The sequence below is a fragment of the Mytilus trossulus genome, chromosome 1 (genome assembly GCF_036588685.1).
Source record: "Mytilus trossulus isolate FHL-02 chromosome 1, PNRI_Mtr1.1.1.hap1, whole genome shotgun sequence".
NCBI classification, from domain to species: domain Eukaryota; kingdom Metazoa; phylum Mollusca; class Bivalvia; order Mytilida; family Mytilidae; genus Mytilus; species Mytilus trossulus.
In genome coordinates, this window is record NC_086373.1 from 102,645,006 (window position 1) to 102,668,299 (window position 23,294).

Here is a 23,294-nt window from a genome sequence, read left to right on the forward strand (position 1 = left end):
CTTCCTATATCTATCTACTTGTCACATTGCTTTGTCTTTATACAGGATGAAAACATGGCACTAGGTTTTTTATTTTCATATATATAAAGATAAAGGGGGCATCTAATTCGTTTACAGTTCCAATTTGATATTAAGTATCCCTATTTTCACTACAAAATAAATAACAACACTAGTAGTAGGTTACCCTACCTTCAGTGAAGACAATATATTAAGCTTTTTAAAGTCATATTGACATTTTCCCCCGATATTTTACAATCCCTAGCTCTTTTTACGAACTTAATAACCTTAAATAGCACTGTCAACCTTACAACAAATAATGATAATAATTTTGGCACATATTAAAATATACAACAAAAATAATCAAAATAATGACAACGAATTAATTACAACAAAGTCAAAGTCATCAAAGTAATTACAACAACTAATCAAATCAATTAGAACAAGGTAATCACTTGCATTATGGAAACCCTTTTCTCTTTTATAATACAATAACATAACAACATTTTTATTCTATTCCCTGCACATATACAAAGAAAAAAATGTCTATAAATAAGGTAAAAATAAATATACATTACACTACAGTAAACAATTTATGTCAATTTCAAACTTAAGGAGTTTCCTGGTTCAGTGTTACTTAAATGATGCAGGAAAAAGTATTCCCTACAAATTTGCCTACAAGTTAGACTTCTTTCACAGAAAAAAATAAATAATTTAGCAGCCAATATTTTATAATTCAGAACTGTGCCTTTAGTTTTAACAAGTTTAAAACAAATTCTGCAAAAAGTACCAAAAAAGGAGCTTTTATTTGGAACAAAATCTTATTGTTTTCTTGAAGAATAAAAGTGTTACTGCTAAGATAATAGTATATCCACAAAAAATGCAATTAGTAATAAGATATATTATTTGTACTAATTTTTTTATTACTTAAATGTGGTACCAGGTTTATTCTATTGAACATATATGAACATAATGTAAAATGTTTCAAATAGATAAGATATACAATAGAGAAGAAAACATTTAAGTTTGTATCTTTAGTTTAGTGGTTAATCATTTTCAATCAATCATTATGATCATGTAGATATTTGTTACCCATAAGGTTTGTGAAAGGACGACTAGACAGAATAATGCATAGGACATTTTGTGTTTTAATTCTTTCATTGAACGCAATTCACAATATCTAATTAACACAGCTGGACAATAGGGGCTGGCTTTAGTCAGACTAACAAACCCTACCAAAATTTAATTTTGGAAAACAATTTCTTAAATTCTCCTTATTCCAACAAAAGTTGTCTCTCTTATTTACAGAGTGTTCTTACAATGAAATTTTCCATTTTATTTTTTAAGGGTCTCAATTTTGGATAAGTAAAGTTTTAAGGCCACTTCTGAAGGTAAATGCAAAATCTGTATTTCATTATTGTTCAAAACTGCACCAAAATATCATTCAATATATCTGCTTGTATATATATAATGAACAAAATTCAGACAATATGTTATTTTATCGCACGATAGACAAATAGGTAGCAAATATGTCCTTTTATTTTTAAAAAAGATTTTGCATGAAATCGAAAAATAAGCCAACAAGAATATTAGTTCCTTATTTCAAAGTTATCCCTAATAGGGCCAAGTTATTTATTTTTTTGGCTATTTTTATTAATTCTTTTTTCAGGAATTTGAGTATTGAGGTATACAACTAATTGAATTATGTACAATGAGCCATCTTATCTAATTCATGAGGCAAAAGTAGCCATCATTGGAAGTAGTCATTTCACCATATCAATCACAAAGCTTGCTCAAATATGATGAAATAGTTATTTCTGAGTAGATTGAATCTGTACACAATTCATAACATAAAAATTCATTTTACAGATGTTTTACAAAATGATAAAAAACTGATTACAACCTTTATGTATACTGTATACTATATATTTCACAGTTAAAAGTATAGCATTCTTTAAGTACAATTAATGCTAAAAAAAAATATGAAATCCCCTTTATTAATTAAATTCCTATAATACAATATTTAATTAAATAACAAATTGCAACCTAAAAAACAACATAATTTAAGTTGTCCTAAATTTGGCGGTCATTTAAAAAGTGCTTTGATCTTTTGATTGGCTTCCTATCATCCTTTAAAACCTATGAAGATTTCATCTGTTCATTAATTGGCACATCTTTACATGAATACTTCTGAATTATCATCTGATATGGTAATAAGTTAGACCTTCATTCCACATCATGTGATTCTTTCTGGTTTTTCCAGAAGTTCTAAATAAGTCACTTGTATCGGTTTATGTGTCAGTCTTTTCTTTGCTTCTTCAAATGAAAACCATTGTCTTGATCTCCCTGAAAAGATCAAATAATAAATGAATATCATTATGTCTCCTTAGTTTGTTTGCTTGACTGAAACAGTCATTTTCGGCTCTATATAAATAAAACACATATATTCTTCTTGAATATTTCAAAACGATGTATCGAAAGAAGTTTTTTTTTTTTTGCAAACTTCACATTCAAAAATTCACTTTCAAATTGACACTACCCTTTTTTCAGCTGGAAGAAATTCAAACTTATGTGATATTTAAATATAAACAACAACACATTATCTCTCTTTCTCTCTCTCTTTCTCTCTCTCTTGCTCTCTCTCTCTATCTCTATATATATATATATTACAATGTGTAAAGAGACTAAAACCACAGGAACAACAACAAAATTTGAATTATATATGAGCCAGTTTATGCAAAAAGGTACAAAAAGTCCTTTTGGTAAACTTTACAGAACACGTTATCAAAGTTTGTTATAGTATTTTTGAAAAACGATTTTATCCGAAAAAAGTTACATTAATGTAAACATTCATAAAATTGTCAATTCTATCCCGAATTTGTCAACAAAAACAGAAAAAGACGTAGAAATATCTGAATTTTTTGTATGTGAACAAGAGTAAAATCATTTGTTCCCCCGAATAGTGCTTTACCGACCAGAAACTATAAAAAAAAAAACCGATACTTAATACAGAGACAAAAGTCAATAATTTCACTCAGTTCTACAGGTTCAAAGAAAGTAAGACAACATTAAATCATGAGGAAAAATACAAAAACTATGTCATCTTGTGTTTTAGAAATTGAAATTTAAGTTAAGTTAAGTTATTTATATTATATAAGTCAACATCAGTTGAACGGGATTCGAACCATTGCCCGGTTTGATTGCATTGCTTTCAGCATCCTAAGCGAGAGCCTTATCCCCACTGCTACCGGGGCTAACATTATCAATTGGCAAATCAAGCCATTTAAACCTTACTTTGAAAATGATTGAAATTTATGAAATAATTCATTAAAAATCTTGATAAAACTTGCAGGTGCGTGTAGACCACAGCTTGATGATATGAGGAAAAGTAAATGTGTTTAATAAATCACAAGTCTACTACCAATAATTATGCACACTTTTTAGAATTTCGTAAAATTTTCGTTTTTGTACCTTTTTGCATGGACTGGCTCATATAGGTGATATCAGCAAAAGTACCAAGCAAAGCCTATGTGTAGTAAATTAGTGATTTCGCTATAACTTTTTAAAAAATCAACATATTTTAGATGTGTTTTTTGCAAACCAGATGTTTTGATAGATGCCAAATCCATTTGAAACTTCAAATCGATGCTAAAATATTGGGAATATGGACTTTTTGCTGATTGGTGTATGGTTGCTAAGGGGAGAATTTTAGTTGCTAGGGATAATAATTTGTCAAAATGTGCATTAAATTATATATAACGTCCAATATAAAGTATTATAAGTATTTCGGTATTTCATTGCTTTTTGGCAATTTCGATTTTTTTGTTTTTTTGTGATTTTGAAAATGATATGAGCCAGTCCATGCGAAAAGGTACAAAAAGTCCTTTTGGTAAACTTTACAGAACACGTTATCAAAGTTTGTTATAGTATTTTTGAAAAACGATTTTATCCGAAAAAAGTTACATTAATGTAAACATTCATAAAATTGTCAATTCTATCCCGAATTTGTCAACAAAAACAGAAAAAGACGTAGAAATATCTGAATTTTTTGTATGTGAACAAGAGTAAAATCATTTGTTCCCCCGAATAGTGCTTTACCGACCAGAAACTATAAAAAAAAAACCTGATACTATACAGAGACAAAAGTCAATAATTTCACTCAGTTCTACAGGTTCAAAGAAAGTAAGACAACATTAAATCATGAGGAAAAATACAAAAACTATGTCATCTTGTGTTTTAGAAATTGAAATTTAAGTTAAGTTAAGTTATTTAATATTATATAAGTCAACATCAGTTGAACGGGATTCGAACCATTGCCCGGTTTGATTGCATTGCTTTCAGCATCCTAAGCGAGAGCCTTATCCCCACTGCTACCGGGGCTAACATTATCAATTGGCAAATCAAGCCATTTAAACCTTACTTTGAAAATGATTGAAATTTATGAAATAATTCATTAAAAATCTTGATAAAACTAAGGGGGGGGGGGGGGTCTCAGCACTTGCAGGTGCGTGTAGACCACAGCTTGATGATATGAGGAAAAGTAAATGTGTTTTATAAATCACAAGTCTACTACCAATAATTATGCACACTTTTTAGAATTTCGTAAAATTTTCGTTTTTGTACCTTTTTGCATGGACTGGCTCATATAACTTTCATTAGTTAGGTAACTACAACTCCTCCTACGATGTCAAAGGCCTTATAGAAAACAATAGTGAGAACAACAACACCATATGAAACTTTATAGCTACATCTTCAGTCTAAAATTCCTTATCAGCTAAAACTAGGGTTCAAGCCATTAACACAGTACAAAATGTATAGAAACTTAAACTTTTCTGTGCAATTTTTTATTTTTTATTTCAGTATATGGATATATATACTGATCATAGCCAGTCAACATTTTCTTTTTCTTTTTTCACATTATCACATTACTAGAAACAAACAACTCAAGAAGTAAAAAATTGTCTTATTTCCTTTAAACAAATAACTAAGACTGTAATAGTTTTTATACAACCGCAAAAAATTGAAAAAAAAAATCGTTGTATATTGCAATCATGTTGGAGTCGTCGTCTGCGTCGTCGTCTGCGTCGTCGTCATCCGAATACTTTTAGTTTTCGCACTCTAACTTTAATAAAAGTGAATAGAAATCTATGAAATTTTAACACAAAAGGAAGGTTGGAATTTATTTTGGGAATTTGATCCCAACATTTTAGGAATTAGGGGCCAAAAAGAGCCCAAATAAGCATTTTCTTGGTTTTCACACAATAACTTTAGCTTAAGTAAATAAAAATCTTTGAAATTTTGACACAAGTTTTATGACCACAAAAGGAAGGTTGGGATTGATTTTTGGAGTTTTGGTTCAAACAGTATAGGAATTAGGGGGCCAAAAAAGGGCCCAAATAAGCATTATTCTTGTTTTTTTGCACAATAACTTTAGTATAAGTAAATAGAAATCCATGAAATTTAAACACAAGGTTTATGACCACAAAAGGAATATTGGTATTGACTCTGGGAGTTAAGGTCCCAACAGTTTAGGAATTAGGGGCCAAAAAGGGGCCCAAATAAGCATTTTTCTCGGTTTTCACACCATAACTTTAGTATAAGTAAATAGAAATCCATGAAATTTAAACACAAGGTTTATTACCATAAAAGGAAGGTTGGTATTGATTATGGGAGTTTTGGTCCCCACAGTTTAGGAATAAGTGGCCCAAAGGGTCCAAAATTAAACTTTTGTTTGATTTCATCAAAAATTGAATAATTGGGTTCTTTGAAATGCCAAATCTAACTGTGTATGTAGATTCTTAATTTTTGGTCCTGTTTTCAAATTGGTTCACATAAAGGTCCAAAGGGTCCAAAATTAAACTTAGTTTGATTTTGACAAATATTGAATTCTTGGAGTTCGGTTGTTTGATATGCTGAATCTAAAAATGTACTTAGATTTTTGATTATTGGCCCAGTTTTCAAGTTGGTCCAAATCGGGGTCCAAAATTAAACTTTGTTTGATTTCATCAAAAATTGAATAAAAGGGGTTCTTTGATATGCCAAATTTAACTGTGTATGTAGATTCTTATTTTTTGGTCCTGTTTTCAAATTGATCAACATTAAAGTCCAAAGGGTTCAAAATTAAACTTAGTTTGTTTGATTTTAACAAAAATGAATTCTTGGGCTTCTTTGATATGCTGAATCCATACATGTACTTAGTTTTTTTATTATGGGCCCAGTTTTCAAGTTGGTCCAAATCAGGATCCAAAATTATAATATTAAGTATTGTGCAATAGCAAGAAATTTTCAATTGCACAGTACTCAGCAATAACAAGAAATCTTCAATTGCACAGTTTTGTGCAATAGCAAGAAATCTTCATTTGCACAGTTTTGTGCAAAAGCAAGAAATTTTCTATTGCGCAATAGCAAGAAATCTTTAATTGCACAGTATTGTGCAATAGCAAGTATTTTTAATTGCACAGTATTGTGCAATAGCAAGTATTTTTAATTGCACAGTATTGGGCAATAGCAAGAAATATCTAATTGCACAATATTGTGCAATAGCAAGAAATTTCAATTGGAGTTATCTTTCTTTGTCCAGAATAGTAGTTGAATCAACTTAAATCATTGTTTTAAACAATTTATATACAATATACAATATACAATTCACTTTTACTACCAACTGATAAATTAAAACAATATTTACCATTCAGTTATAACAAGCACTTGTTTTACATTTTAATATGTTATGATGTATTTAAATGAGTAATTATTGTTGCAAACCCCATTAGAAATTTGAATTGAGATCAGTTTTGGAATAAAGGAAAGTGGGATGTGAAAAAAAAATTGGGGGGGAGCAATTTTTCTCATTTTAAATTTCATAAATAAAAAGAAAATTTCTTCAAACATTTTTTTGAGAGGATTAATATTCAACAGCAAAGTGAATTGCTCGAAGGCAATTCAAATATTTTAAGTTCATTAGACCACATTCATTCTGTGTCAGAAACCTATGCTGTGACAACTATTTAATCACAATCCAAATTTAGAGGTGAATCCAGGTTGAATGTTGTGTCCATACTTGCCCCAACCTTTCAGGGTCTAACCTCTGCGGTCGTATAAAGCTGCGCCCTGCGGTGCATCTGGTTGCTTTTAAAATATAGTGTGTCAGTTATTTTACAGGTTTATGTGATGAAAACTACATGATTGAATCATTTATCTACATCAATGTAGACATGTCTTTGTTTTTAATTGTTCCTATCTCTGTCAGTGAATGACTTTGAAATGCTCAAACATGTGTTAGACAATATTTCTACATCACAGAATACAAGTTCTTCTAGTGATACCATCAAATCTATTACAGAAATGATAAAGTAATTGTTACAAAGATTAATGTAAATGTGTTCATCATTTATCATAAATACAATAACAACTTTAATAAACACAAGAGGCTGTCAAAATGACAGAAAACTAACTTTTTATTATATATTATTGGTGTCACTGTTAATGCAATTAGGGGCCATAACTCCTGCATTGCAAAAGTGAAATTTGTCAATAACAAACTTCACATCAATTTTGACATCAGTAACAAAATGTTAAAATTTTATAAACATTAGTTGAAAGGTACTCATTTTAGTGCACATAAATAAATTAAAATATCAGTTTCAAATCAAAGAGGGACAAAGATACCAAAGGGACAGTCAATCTAGGAATACAACGTCTGAATTCCAAAAGTGAAACTCGCCAAAATGAAAATTGATCTCCATTTTGTCATTAGTAGCAACATATTTATTTACATTTATGTATAAGCATTTGCAGGTTAAATAACAAGTTCTTGTACAGAATGGAAAAAGTGCCATTTTCCAATCATGTTGCATAACTCCAACAAAAGTGCACATGCTGAAATGTCTCGCCTTCTTTACTGACTATTGATTTTAGGTTAAAAGTCTTAAAGATAAAGATAAATGAAAACATAACAGAAACTCAGGTCAGATAAATGCTTTCAGACAGACATATACACACCTTAGCTTGCACTAACAACGAGGTCAAGGTCAGATAAAACCTGCCAGACAGACATATATAAGTAAGTATATTTGAAAATCCAAAAGATATTTCCATTATTGACATGAGTCTTTCTTCCTTGATGTCATTAAATAAAATCAAGAATTAAAAAAAGAAGGTTTCTCATTGATGAAGGCTGTACAGCGAGCTATAGCTATAGCAAACATCCTTAATAATACAGGACTACAAAGGTAATATAAAACAGTTAACTTTTCAATAAAACACATTAGCTATTACATTAATGCATCAGAAGAGGTTTTATATGAAACTTTGTACTAGAAATCAGATTACTATAAATGTGTTTAGAAAATCAATACAGGGCAACAACACATTAGCTATAAATTTGGTATATACATATCAAATACTAACATCTGTAATTTGTTGGTAATCTAATTCAACATATTATTGTAGTAATTAATATAGACAAGTCTTGAAAATATAACATATATATTTATCAATTCTGTATATATGTCTGTAACTTTGTGGGGAAGAGTTGAGCAATGTTACTTTAATATGGCATAGTCAGTGGTAGGGATATTGATTTCACTATGAATCAAAAGCTAATGCTTCATGGAAATTGATTAGGATATGGGGAATTAAGTTACATTATGTTGCTCCATCCATAACTATATTGTCTTGCCATTCACAATTTGTGTGGTAACGTTTGACAATAAATAGTTCCCCTGTTTTTAGTCAAGACATAAATACCTCAACATAACAATTAGGTTTAGAATGCACCATAATATGTATACTAGAGTTAATATTATCTTCCTGTTTTATTCTGGATAATTGTTATTTTAGGGTTATATTGTTTTCTATATAAAACTAAAAGTGGATATTGGCCTTCCTTTTCCATGTTTTTTCTTTGAAAAACACAGGATATGGAGAAATATAGGACATAATATACAATTAGAATAATCACCAATAAACTATGTACTGATACTTTAATAAAAAGCAATGTTTATGTGTAGCTTCAAGAGACAGTATTAAACTCAATAACAAAAATTAACCTTTACAGGTCAACATTAATGCCTATTTCAAGCTCTCAAGCATTCTAAAGCTAGACAAACTGAATAAAACTGGCATACAAATATGGACATATGGTGTAACAGCTACCAATAAGACGTACAACTATCCAGATTCAGTTCAAATGGCATAGAGTTTTGAAACTACCATGGATCTGACATTAATATCAAATGCCTTAAGGAGGAGAAAAACTCTAGAAAAAGATTAACATATAATTTTTCAGCAAAGTCATGACACAGATTTTATAAAATCATTAAAACAATGAAACAAAACAAAAAATTGCCAAAAAAGAACAAAACTCTCTTAGCTTTTCTTGAAAAGTGAATTATGAATAATAACACACCCCCTCAGGTAATGAATGATCAATGCTAAAAAGGTATCAAACCAATTTAATAGCTATGAATTTTATGGCCATGTGACCATTACAGTCATTCATCAACAGAATTAAGTAATGATAGACTCAAAACTTTTTCGATGTCAAATTGTCAAGAGAATACGAGTAGAATTTTAAATTTAAAACACAATTGAAGGGTAGTATATCTGTTTGAAGACACTGAAAAGATGTTTTCCCTTTCACTTACAATTATTTAAATGCATTGATATAATTTCAAATGAATTTAACATACAAAAATTTATTCTTTGGATTATAAAATCAGTATAGAGGGTGTTTTGAATGTAGATCTGGTAATACTGTGAAAGTACTTTAATTCGTGGGTTTCAATTTTCGTGGTTTGAGCAATATTTCCATATTCGTGGGTTTTTAAATTCGTGGATTTTAGTTTTAAAAAAAAATTATTGAAAAATAAAAGCTTTTAGAAACAAAGGTTACAATTAGTCTGGATTGAAGGAAATTGCAAAATAAACATTGAACCGTGTAAATGTGTAAATCGTAATGATAACTCTAACTAACATGCTAAAGTTATCAACAGATTAAATAACATCAAACGTGTTAATTAGGCCATAAACATGTCACCTAAAGAAAACAGTAACATAAACAGATGCTATAAACATATCTTGAATTGTCAAAATCAAGCCCAGCTAGAAATTATTAGTTCCCGTATGTACGAGGACTATGAGGATATAAAACACTTTATAATACTAGCATATCAATACCGGAAAGATGACTTTCTTCGATCAAAAATATTTTTTATGAGAATTAAAAGATCAAAAGTTGTACAGTTTAGGTTATTAAAGATTGAATGGGTATAATCCTGCATATGGTTGTAGTTCTGCGACTGCTATTCACGAATTCTCAGATTAGGCGTTATTCAATATATTCTCAAGAAACCCATCAGTAGTCAAACCTACCGATGGGGATGATTTGGACAATGGTTGTTTCATTTCGTTGGACACTTAAATTCGTGGATAAAGTCATCCACGAAAACCACGAAATTTGGAACCCCACGAATAAAAGTACTTTCACAGTAGATATATATAGAATATCTTTTCTGTTTACATAAATAAAAGTTACTATAACAGACATCTACAATTGTGTTAGAAAAAAGATTGGATGATAATACATAACATATATAAAGGTTGAGGATGAACAGGGATGCTGCCACTTTCATTTGTGACAATAATCATCTAAAAAGTGACATTTTTGGGCATATTTGATAGATTTTTCAAATTAAAGCTTGAATCCTACCGTTTCTAATTACTAAAGCTGTTCAAATTTTTCACATAAACTAATTGAATCAACTGAAATAGACACTTAAGTGTTTAAAAAATGTTCAAAATCTTTCCTTAGATGAACCTGAAATTTGAGGCCAAAATCAGCCCTTACCGGACCTACTCCTTTAACAAAATCAAATTATGTTTTTTTCCCAATATTTTATGTTTTATTTTTCTCATCACATGTTAATCTTACTTATTTCTATATGCAAAAAAAAGAGGCGGAAAAATACCAGTGTATCATTTTAATGACCAAAAATTTTAAGCATGTAAAAAAAAGAAAATCAGACAGTCTTGTAATAAATCAATATTCAGCTGTTTAAGTTTGGTAATTTCAAACTAGTAATTTTAAAACTAATTGCATATATCTATTTACATGCATCACTAATAAATGATATAAAACAAATGATGTTATTTTGTAAGTTTTGTAAATCAATGGAATTGCTTACATAAATATGACTGCTTGTTTATAACATATGTTTACATACACCTAGTGCACCTGTTTGAAATGAAAACTTACATTACCTGTGAATGCCAATTTATAAAACCATTTTGGCAACATGTTATGTTTGTATTCTGTTCTATCTTATTTTACTGACTCAGCAATATCAATAATGATCTGGAGGTTATCAATAGGTATCAATGATGTAGATATTTCGAAATTTTCTAATCTTTTTTTTTTTCATATTCATTATAATTTACATTGCATGGCAAATCTTTAAAAGCAGTATTCCAGGTATTTTACATCAATTCTTTGGATATTTTAATAGGGATAATGATCATTGCTGAGCTTTTAGGTAAATTATCACTGGAATTGTCTTTTCCATACTACAACTATATCATTTTTCCTATTCATATTTCAAAAAAAATATTTCTTGATCAGCTGTTCAAGCTGATAGCAAATTTTAAACCTGATTGTGTGGTATGCTTAACATGAACAAAAATAATTAGATTTCTGGAATTCAAAACTGCCTTTGTTTGCTTATATTCCTCTGCAAATAACTTGAAAACAAAAATTATACTGAGGATCCTATGTTTGTTCATGAAACCAATTTTACACGTTTGAAGAAAACTATGCTATTTTCAGGGTAGCTAATTTCATTGTTTTGTTATTTTTAAATTGCTTGATTCAAACTCAAATCAAACAATCTTAAATTTATATTTTGTCTAAAGCCAATTTAAATAATAGAATCAGTATTTTTTATCCAATAATTGAAAAACTTTTTGCACATTCTTCTAAACAGATTATTCAAAAACTGATGAAAAAGAAGATAAGATTATCTTGATATGCCGACAAAAAGGTTATAAATGAGGCAAAAATGAAAAATTTAAGGAAATATTTGAGGGCTTTTCCAGAAATAAATCCATAGTGGCATGAACTTATTTTTTAACAAATCACCACAGAGTCTCAATGTAAGAGACATGTGGTTGGGATTTAAAGAAACATCCCAATACTAATATTGGAGTCTCTAAAATCACAATCCATAAATATATTTCATACTAAAATCATAACTCATTCATCTATTCATTAGGTCCAAGGACACAGTTATCGTCCTTTGGTTTTCGTTGTCTACGAATATAGTCCCTAGTGTAAACAGTGTATAACTTGCATGTCTTATTTGATACACTTTCCCAATTTATTTCTTGATATTAAATGCATGAAATATCAAGTAGGGGGATGTAATTACATGTAAAAAAAATTGGGTGCTGAATCTTTATGTTAAGAAGTAAATTGGTCCAGTTCTAAAAGGTCAAATTTTAGCACGTCTGAAGCTGTCAAACTGAATTTTACACCCCCTTAACACAGAATTGTCAATATTTTGAGTTAGAGCTGGTAGAAGTTTCTATAATTTTGATATTATTTGTCTCACTGGTAGTACACTACACTGTAAAAATCTTTTTGAGAAAGAGCAGGTGCGATTTTTTTAATTTGAATTTATTGTCTAAAAGAAATGCACTACGAAATAACTGTGTTCTCGGGCCTAAGAGATGGATTCCTGAAATCTAGATTCTGTACTTTGGCAACTTTCCTGAATGATTTGCTGGTTTCAGTTTGTCAAATTCAATCAAAGTAAAGGATTTACATCTTTGGTTTACAGAAATTCTGTTAAAATGTGCCATTTTGGCATTCTACGGCTATAATAAGCATTTTAAAGCAGTTTACATTTTATGGCTAAGAGGCATGCTGACTTTCTATCTGACAGCTTTTTTGTTCCTGATATTTGTGTTTCTATGATTAAATCAAATTTAATTAACCATTTGTGAACTCTGGATATAGAGAAAAGTAGATTATCACAGAAAAAAAGTGCAGATATTTGTATTCACGGCCATGGTTAAACGGCCTAATAGATGTATGTAAAATGTGAAGAGCTTTGTACATCAAATCTGTAGTCCATCACAAATATTTCACTAAATCTGTAAAAAAAGCACTTTATTATACTCAGTACACCTTACTCCTTTCATAGGCTACCATTTTTTTTCTCTGTATGATAGTAAGTGGTCCAACTTTATGCCTATTAAGGCTAAAACTAAATGCAAGTTTTCCATTGAAAAGTGAAAAAACTGGCCATCAGACCATATTGTTTCTAAAAAAATTAAATGCAAGAGTCCTTTTGCAATTAGACTTCTTGTATCATAACGCCTTAGCATAGAAATGAGCAAAAAGTTACACATTTTCATTTCTAATAGCTTCTGTGTGCATTTTTATATGTCAATATGGGCTACCGCCTAAATCGACTCTAAATAATTCTCAGTACTACATGGCCCAAGACCATTTTATACTCATGTGGTATGCTTTTTGACACTTTTCTATACATTTCAAGTACATTTTATATATATGAAAGAATAAATTAGGCATAAAAAACTTCAAAATCTTCAAATTGGCTGAGAAAAATGCATATTTATATAAGGCGTCCCTAAATTGGAAAATCTCTATTTTCAGGCATAGGCTTATATAAATTTAACTTTGGAATAATTACAATACATCTGATAAATAAAATGAGTGTTCAGATGCTTTTAATACTTAATATTTGATATTCAAGAGCATTTAAAAAGCAAATTTTTGCAAAATTTAAAATTTTAAGGCCAAAATCTTGACAGTTGAAGATATTTGATTTACACGTCAAAAATAAACATTCAAATGTCTATATTAAAATGACCCTAGTGTCTCTAATATATGTCATATGGCCATGAAACTTGGCAACCTATCTCACAATTGCCTAAGCTTAGGTTATGCAAAGTTTTATAAAGATTGGTCAAGTCTTTCTGTCCTATTAGGTCCAAGGACACAGTTATCGTCCTTTGGTTTTCGTTGTCTACGAATATAGTCCCTAGTGTAAACAGTGTATAACTTGCATGTCTTATTTGATACACTTTCCCAATTTATTTCTTGATATTAAATGCATGAAATATCAAGTAGGGGGATGTAATTACATGTAAAAAAAAATTGGGTGCTGAATCTTTATGTTAAGAAGTAAATTGGTCCAGTTCTAAAAGGTCAAATTTTAGCACGTCTGAAGCTGTCCAACTGATTTTTACACCCCCTTAACACAGAATTGTCAATATTTTGAGTTAGAGCTGGTAGAAGTTTCTATAATTTTGATATTATTTGTCTCACTGGTAGTACACTACACTGTAAAAATCTTTTTGAGAAAGAGCAGGTGCGATTTTTTTAATTTGAATTTATTGTCTAAAAGAAATGCACTACGAAATAACTGTGTTCTCGGGCCATTAGTAATCCCATATACAATTTTGTTCAAAGGGATAAAACAGCAAGTATACAGATATCTAATCAAAGATGAAAATTACTGACCCATTGACAACCTATTGATACATTAGACATTCTAGTATTTATACCTTCATGTATTCCCACGGAAAAGTAATCATTAAATTGGTTTTTAACCTCACTAAATATATATGGTCTAGAGCCCTTGATATATAGGGCACTAGCAGTGTTATTTTGATAACCCTAAAGCAAGAGTTTGAAATCTGGCGAGACAAGCCAATTGTGCAGACAAGCATCCCACCCTTTTCTCAAAGCCTGGATCTGCCCCTGTACGTTGTGATATTATAAGTCATTGGACTGGGGGCAAAAACATCTTATAATCTTAAAAATACATGATGTTTCAAAACATACTATCCTTCTTTTCCCCTTTGGATAATCTCTATTTATAATAATATTAATTATCTATCAGTATGATCATGTCAAATGTTACAAACATGTTTATCTACACTGTAGACAACAATATTTGTACACACCGAAGGCAACATAATTATCTTCACTTCAAGTGCACATGCAATGTTATGAACAAACAATCTTGAGAAATCAGTAAAATTGATAAATCATGTCAATATTATAACACCACCACTTCAACTCAAATCATATCAATAACTGTTCAAACATCTAAGTGTGTGCTGTGGTGTAGCTGTGTTTACTTGCAATTTCAATCTTAAATAAACGTGCTTAAATATATCAAATTGACTGTCAATCTGTGTTTTAGACCTAATATCTTATTTACAGTCTCAACCAAATTTAATACCTTACAAACCTTAACTTTCATGTAATAACCCCAAACAAAGGCAGATCCAGGAGGGCTCTTGGGAGGGGACCAGTCCCATCCTTTCTTGAGAAAAACTTGGTGATATATGTATACACAATTTTACTGAGATTTGTCTTTAATTTCTATTATTATTGTATAACAATATAATATTTCCCACAGAAAGTAACCAAAAGTTAGCGTGCAATAAATTCCAATATTGCACTAGTGCAATAAATCTTCAAAATTCATGACGTCATCAACGACAAAATGTAAGATAAAACCAATTTTTTCTTTCAAATATTATATTGCTATACAATAAAAGGGTTATTGCATGAATATTGGGGAATATTGTCCCTCATAGAACATATATTGCACTTGCAAGCTCGTGCAATATAAAATTCTACTCGGGACAATATTCCCCAATATTCATGCAATAACCCTATATTACTGCAGGATGGGATATGAATAATGATGTCAATTTTTGAAACTTATCTTGAAGATGACAAAAATAGATGGGTATGATAATGATAAGGGGGACACAATAATAAAAGGGCAGTGGGAGATTTGGTTGAGGGTAGTGAGAATCAGGGATACCCCTCACAACATGAAAGACTGTAACTGAAAATATAAAAGAGAACAGAAAGAGTAGTTTTTGTCGATTATATAAACAAGTGTCTTACCCATAGATCTTTTGTCGTCCCAGTCATCTAAATACTCTGTTACTATAAATGCAAATACTTTTGTCCTATGTTTCTTCTCTTTATTCTACAATAGTGCAATCAAAAGAATTATATAACATGTTACTTTTACATTGTGTCATCAAGACTTGCGTGTGTGTAATTGTAGTGCATAAGAAATTATTAGAAATGAATTCACAATAATAATAACAAATTATTTTTCAAGTATGACAACAGATGTGTCACCAAACATTCTCTTAGAAATATTTTATGCACATTTTTACTTTAAAAAGGGAACATTAATGGTTCAAATCAGGCTGGAAGTATTCACTAAAAAAATCAGTCTATGTAAGAGTCTGATCAATAATAAAGAAATAACAGGCATATTAGTAAGCTTTGGATTCAGTTAGGCGAGAGGCTAAGTTTTGATAAGCCTATCTGAGATCATATTAATTTTGTTTTTAAGCAAATTCCATATGGAATTGATAATTACAGGATTCCTCTTGGAAACTTGCAAGGATTCCCATAAATAAAATTTAATAACCAATTAAGTAAATAGACCTAATAAATGTAGAATAAAATATTGTGTGTACAGATATGGTATACAAAGTAGATATTCATTGTTGAAGGCCATTCAATGACCTACATACTATAGTTGTTGATTTCTGTGTCATTTGGTCTCTTGTGGAGAGTGGTCTCATCAGCAGTTATATCACATTTTCTTAATTTTATATATAAACTATAATAAAGACAACAACACCCATCAATTACTGCATGGTAAAATTTTAATGTAGTCCTATATATATACATGTATATATAATTGTATATATAGTACAAATATTGACTTTAACCATCAGAACAAAAAATAAAATATAAATTGTTTGATGTTAGCTACATATACCTACCCTCCTAAAAAGGAACCTAGCCAAAAAGATGTATGATAAAATTATTTCTATTTCTTAACAGATTTTGTCCTGCTTTTACATTGTTTTCTTGACCATAACATGAAGCTTATGTTGTCCCCCCCCCCCAAAAAAAAACCACCTAAAATGCCTACATATCTACCTAACCAAACAAGACATGGGTATACATAGGCAACTTCAAACAAATAAAAAGAGTGGAAACTAAAAATTCTGAATTTTTCAATTTCTAAAGGGGCATAACTCTAGAATATTATAAGTGGTGCCACCAAAATTCAACCTTGATCTGTGGTTTTTTATAATAAGCATTGTAATTCCCTGAAAAATTTACTTAAATATTCCATGATTAAAACATCATGGTCTGTTCTATCTATGAACTTAATCTTACATATTTGAAATTTGTAGACCCTATAAATGATCTAAATACACTTTGACTTTACCTCAAATGTTCCAATGAACCGACCAAGATCTCCCCTTACTCCAGCCTCCTCTAAGGCCTCTCTTTCAGCTGTAGCCTTTGCTTCTTCTTGAGGTTCAATGCCACCACCAGGAATAACATACTTCTCTCTGTCTTTACTACTTGTTACTAACAAGATCTGAAATTAATCAAATGAACATCAGCAAGAGATATTAGCGCTTGCTTGGAACAGCACCAAATGAACATCAGCAGGAGATATTAGCCCCTGCTTGGAACAGCACCAAATGAACATCAGCAGGAGATATATGCCTCTGTTTGGAACAGCACCAAAAGAGCATCAGCAGGAGATATTAGCCCCTGCTTGGAACAGCACCAAATGATGCTGAGACATAAGCCCCTGTTTGGAACAGCACCAAAGGAACATCAGCAGGAGATATTGGCCACTGCTTGAAACAGCACCAAATGAACATCAGCCCCTGCATGGAACAGCACCAAATAAACATCAGCAAGAGATATTAGCCCCTGTTTGGAACAGCACCAAATGAACATCAGCAGGAAATATTAGCCCCTGCTTGGAACAGCACTAAATGAACATCAGCAGAAGATATTAGCTCCTGCTTGGAACAGCATCAACTGAACATCAGCAGGAGATATTGGCCACTGCTTGAAACAGCACCAAATGAACATCAGCCCCTGTATGGAATAGCACCAAATGAACATCAGCAGGAGATATTAGCCCCTGCTTGGAACAGAATCAAATGAACATCAGCAGGAGATATAAGCCCCTGTTTGGAACAGAATCAAATGAACATCAGCAGGAGATATTAGCCCCTGATTGGAACAGCACCGAATGAACATCAGCAGGAGATATTAGCCCCTGCTGGGAACAGCACCTAAAGAAAATCAGCAGGAGATATTTGCCCTTGTTTGGAACAGCACCAAATGAACATCAGCAGAAGATATTAGCCCCTGCTTGGAACAGCACCAAATGAACATCAGCAGGAGATATAAGCCCCTGCTTGGAACAGCACCAAATGAACATCAGTAGGAGATATTAGCCCCTGCTTGGAACAGCACCATATGAACATCAGCAGGAGATATTAGCCGCTGTTTGGAACAGCACCAAATGAACATCAGCAGGAGATATTTGCCCCTGCTTGGAACAGCACCGAATGCATATCAGCAGGAGATATTAGCCACTGCTTGGAACAGCACCAAATGAACATCAGCAGGAGATATTAGCCCCTGCTTTGAACAGCACCAAATAAACATCAGTAGGAGATATTAGACTCTGCTTGGAACAGCACAAAATGAACATCAGCAGGAGATATTAGCCCCTGTTTGGAACAGCACCAATTGAACATCAGCGGAAGATATTAGCCCCTGCTTGGAACAGCACCAAATGAACATCAGCAGGAGATATTAGCCCCTGTTTGGAACAGCACCAAATGAACATCAGCAGAAGATATTAGCCCCTGTTTGGAACAGCATCCAATGAACATCAGCAGGAGATATTAGCCCCGGTTTGGAACAGCACTAAAGGAACATCAGCAGGAGATATTAGCCCCTGATTTAAACAGCACCAAATGAACATCAGTAGGAGATATTAGCCCCTGTTTGGAACAGCACCAAATGAACATCAGCAGGAGATATTAGCCCCTGTTTGGAACAGCACCAAATGAACAACAGCAGAAGATATTAGCCCCTGCTTGGAACAGCACCATATGAACATCAGCAGGAGATATATGCCCCTGTTTGGAACAGCGTCAAATGAACATCAGCAGGAGATATTTGCCCCTGCTTGGAACAGCACCAAATGAATATCAGCAGGAGATATTTGCCCCTGCTTGGAACAGCACCAAATGAATATCAGCAGGAGATATTAGCCCCTGCTTTGAAAATTTAAAAAATCTCTCAATTTCAAATACAAATTGATATGGTCACCACTTATTGGTCAAATGAATTCAGGAGCTTTATTGGAATGTGTTCTGAATAAAAATATAATATTTTCAAACAGACAAACATGTTCATGAAGTTCATATGACTGTCAGACTGTGCAATGTACATGTTTTTTGAAACTTCCCATTTGCAACTGACCAAAACTAAAGTCCTAAACCCTATCATAAGAAAATACTGCTGAAACAATGAGGCCAGAATATCAACTTTACATATGTGTCAGACAAATGAAGTTTCTGAGTTTTCTATATCTTATTATATTACAATTAATTATAAACTGTTGAATTTTCTTTTGAGGTAGTTATATATATATATGTTTAAAGGACAATGACTTTCGAAGGAGGAACCTTGATAAATTGACAAATTAAATGCTATATATGTGTTTATTAATATATGTATTTTATATAATTCTATGTACACGTAATGTAAAAGTGTTCTCATGAAAAAATTTATAAGACATAACTTTTCTATGTGAAGTTTAGTTATACGTACACTGAGCCTTGTATGCTTGAATAAATTTATTAAACTTTTGAATAAATAAAGTGCAATACCCTCTATATGTTATATACATATATGTCTACTAGTAAGCTGTATTATCTCAGTAAGATTAATTCTACTATGTTGTTGATTCTATAACCAAATAGCCCATAAAGTGTAGGTTCAATAACCTAGGAGTGATATATATACCTATTACAGGAAATTATCTATTTTGTTTTGATCATGAGTATATCAGTCTTATTGATTAACCATAGACCCTGATAACTGACCATATATTAGCTTTAAATCTACTCTAAAAATATACTGACAAGAAATATTTCTGCACTAAATAATGTATGAGGTAACAGGCTCATCACAAGTACAAAAGCTGTAAGGATGACACCTGTAGAATTAACTTTTAGGCCAAATACAAGATACTGAATTCTCGCTAGGTGGTCAACTGTCATGTTAAGTGACAAAATTATGACTCAGTTGTCACAAATTCTATACACAAAAGTAACCACCTATATTTTGTAAAACATTAAACAGCAATAGGTATAGCTTACTTTTTTTTAATTGCTTTACATTGTGATTTCAGGGTCTTTTATAGCTGACTATGCAATATGGGTTTTGAACATTGTAGAAAGACGTACCCTGACCTATAACTTAATTTGTAAACTGAAACAATGACCTTCAGACAGCATTCAGGATAAGTATTATAAGCCAAGTTAAACTTTGTTGCAACTCTGATATCAATATATAATAACAATCAAAGACTTGATGTTTAATTGATTATAACTGATTTGCAATGCTGACAGTCTTTCAGAAAAAGCTCTTACTACATGTACACGAGATATCATATTTAATGAACAATGAAAATGAAGTCATTGTCAACAAAACTCTGTCAACATGGTCAAGTGGATATAAAAATTATAATAGTTCTTAAGAAAAAAAGTAGTACTGTAGTCCTAAATAGCTTTTCATGCTTTTATTCATAGTATATTGTAACTAAGACTAATTATGAGAACTTTATGATGATCAATGGATAATCAAAGAGGTTAATATAATGTAATCTCCAAAAACTAAACAAAAAGGCCAAAAATAGTTTTATCTACTTGTTAGACTAGTACATGAGATTTTTCAATTTGGCAATCATGATTTTAGGGACCTGAGAGACTGAAGAACAGCCAAATTTCTGTTCTGATCTGTCTAAGAAAAGTTTTAGTTTTAAAAAACACTTAAAGAAGATGCTTTATAATACATGCCTAAAATATATACAAACAATGCAGTTATTATCCATGTAAATATATTGTTTACCTTGCTATTTCTCCTTCTATTTTTTTCAAAATCATTTGTTGTCTTTGATTTTTGTCAGAAATCAACATGGTTTAAAGGCAGAATACAGAGAAAACTTAAATGAGCTGTCACATACATTTGTACATATGGGTAGCTTTTATGTCAAGTTCACCCAAAACAGAGACAACATGTAAACTTTTTTTTATTTGCTAACCTGAACTGATTGAAGCAAAAGTTGTTTTAGTCTCTGTTCTGTTTAAAAGCCACTGTAAAATCAAGAGTGCATATCAGACATAATTTTTGTGGTATTTTTCAAACATGCAATGCTTGTACTCCTACAATGGCATTCTTAAAATCTGTTTAAGGGCTTTTTACTTGTACATGTAATTATAATCAAATATAATTTGCTATCACACACAAGTGGGAATATTATACTGATATTTTTTTTCTACATGTACATGTTTGTAATAACACCTGCAAACCATCAATTTCCTCTTATTGTCAAACTGATAATATATTATAGCTCTTAACCACACATGTTTAAAGACAAAACAATTGTGTTGACAAGAAAACAGTAACACTACCATGTGTTCTTCTATTTTTAGATACCAACAGTAAATAATGTAATTTCATTGGATAAAAAATAGGACAACTAATGATAATGTCAACATTAACATAGCTGTCATAAGTGAAGAACATGTTTTGTGAAAAATATTTAAAAGGATGCTGTTAAGCGCAGTATCAATGTCCAAATCAAAAGAATATTTGGTTTTAAAACCGAAGATATTAAAACAACAGTTATAAGAAAAGAAAATGATTAATTATTTATAACAGTATAATGAATCATGAAATGATCCCAGAATGTTGATGCAAATATTAATATTAAACATTTCAAAGTCCCTACCAATTTTAAATTAATTAACATATTTTTACTGAAAATAATAAATAAAAATGTTTACTCTACCTCTTGCTCTGTTTTGTCTCTGAAGCATACACATGATGCACGACGACGGAAGCCTTCGGCATCGTATGTCCTTATTGAATTAGGTTTTTCTTTCATGACAATCTAAAGTTGACAGCTAAATGAAACGCTTATTAATATTTCAATTATTAGATCCTTTTTTAAAATGTTATTTCAATGTCATGTTTTGACATTCATCTGCTGAAGAAAACTGAACATGGATACATGCTTCACTACTTAAATTTCCCACAATGCACCTTCCCTTTATTTACATTTTTTTCAAAACTTTATGATCCTCCTAAAAAGATAGGAGAACCTTCATATGTCAGGAAATAACTGCTACGTGAGGGCATTTGGTACGTCACAGGACAGTGTGACGCAAGTTAATTTCCTATTTTGACGTCAAATTTGTACGGGGAAAAACACCAATACAAATTAACTACTTCTACCAGTAAAGGCCCACATCCACTTATACTGAGTAATTTGAGAGCACTGATCAGAAGGTGTGAATGCCAGGACTACCCTGTTACATGTATCGCAGTGTAAACCGTCACTCAGCATCTTTGATGGGGAGGGGCAGGACTTTTTTGGGAAAGACGGGATCGGGTGTCATTCAGCTCTGGATTTCGGGTTGATCCTTCTGGATCCGGGAATTATTTTTTCGAATTTTGGGATGTCGGGATTTAAATTTCTTTAACTTCGGAACCAATTAAGGGATTTCATGATTCTAAGCCCGGTATATTGGGATCAGAGGGTCCCTCCGACTCCCCTCATCTTTGGGAAAGTGCAGATGCTTACTTGAAACCTGTTTTTGACATTATTTGTCTATGTGAAAAGTAAAATCACAATAATACTGAACGAGGGAAATTCAAAACGGAAAGTCCCTAATCAAATGGTAAAATCAAACGCGCAAACGCATCAAACGAATGGACAACAACTGTCCTATTCCTGACTTGGTACAGGCGTGTACAAAAAAAGAGTTGTCAACACAGCGAGAAAATCATGTACCAAGAGGCAGGCTGATGTTGGCTCATAAAAAAGCAATAATTTTACTTCATATGAGGTGGATGGCGTTGAGTAGAAGTTAAATGGTCGTTTTTCTGAACAAAAATGTGTACTAGTTCATATAAAATGAACGTCACATTTAACTCTGAAACATATAAATGATCCAAAATTAGAATTGAAAAAAATATATATACAAGACTCCGAGATTCCGGATCTGGGACAGGTGTAAGGCACGACGTTTATATATTTATTCAAATTTGAAGATATCTTATTTATTTAACAAGATATCTCATTAAGTATTAAGATATCTTTAAT

General features: G+C 31.4%; 1 protein-coding gene across 1 annotated transcript; it reads right to left on the bottom strand.

Moving 5' to 3' along the window:
- Positions 1-1,059: 1,059 nt before the first annotated feature.
- LOC134694336 (diphosphoinositol polyphosphate phosphohydrolase 1-like) lies at positions 1,060-22,281 on the bottom strand. Its single transcript, XM_063555344.1, has 4 exons — positions 21,978-22,281; positions 17,307-17,462; positions 15,950-16,034; positions 1,060-2,343 (listed from the first exon to the last, which is right to left on the bottom strand). The coding sequence occupies exons 1-4, from the start codon at positions 22,071-22,073 to the stop codon at positions 2,234-2,236; spliced, it is 447 nt and encodes a 148-aa protein (XP_063411414.1). The 5' UTR covers positions 22,074-22,281; the 3' UTR covers positions 1,060-2,233.
- Between the last annotated feature and the right edge of the window lie 1,013 nt (positions 22,282-23,294).

Excerpts from the sequence above, each read along its gene's own strand:
- LOC134694336 (XM_063555344.1), bottom strand. The coding sequence starts at position 22,073 with ATGAAAGAAAAACCTAATTCAATAAGGACATACGATGCCGAAGGCTTC. Across the intron at positions 17,463-21,977 it reads GAGACAAAACAGAGCAAGAG|ATCTTGTTAGTAACAAGTAG; the intron begins GTAGAGTAAACA and ends GATTAATTTCAG. Across the intron at positions 16,035-17,306 it reads GGTTCATTGGAACATTTGAG|AATAAAGAGAAGAAACATAG; the intron begins GTAAAGTCAAAG and ends GCACTATTGTAG.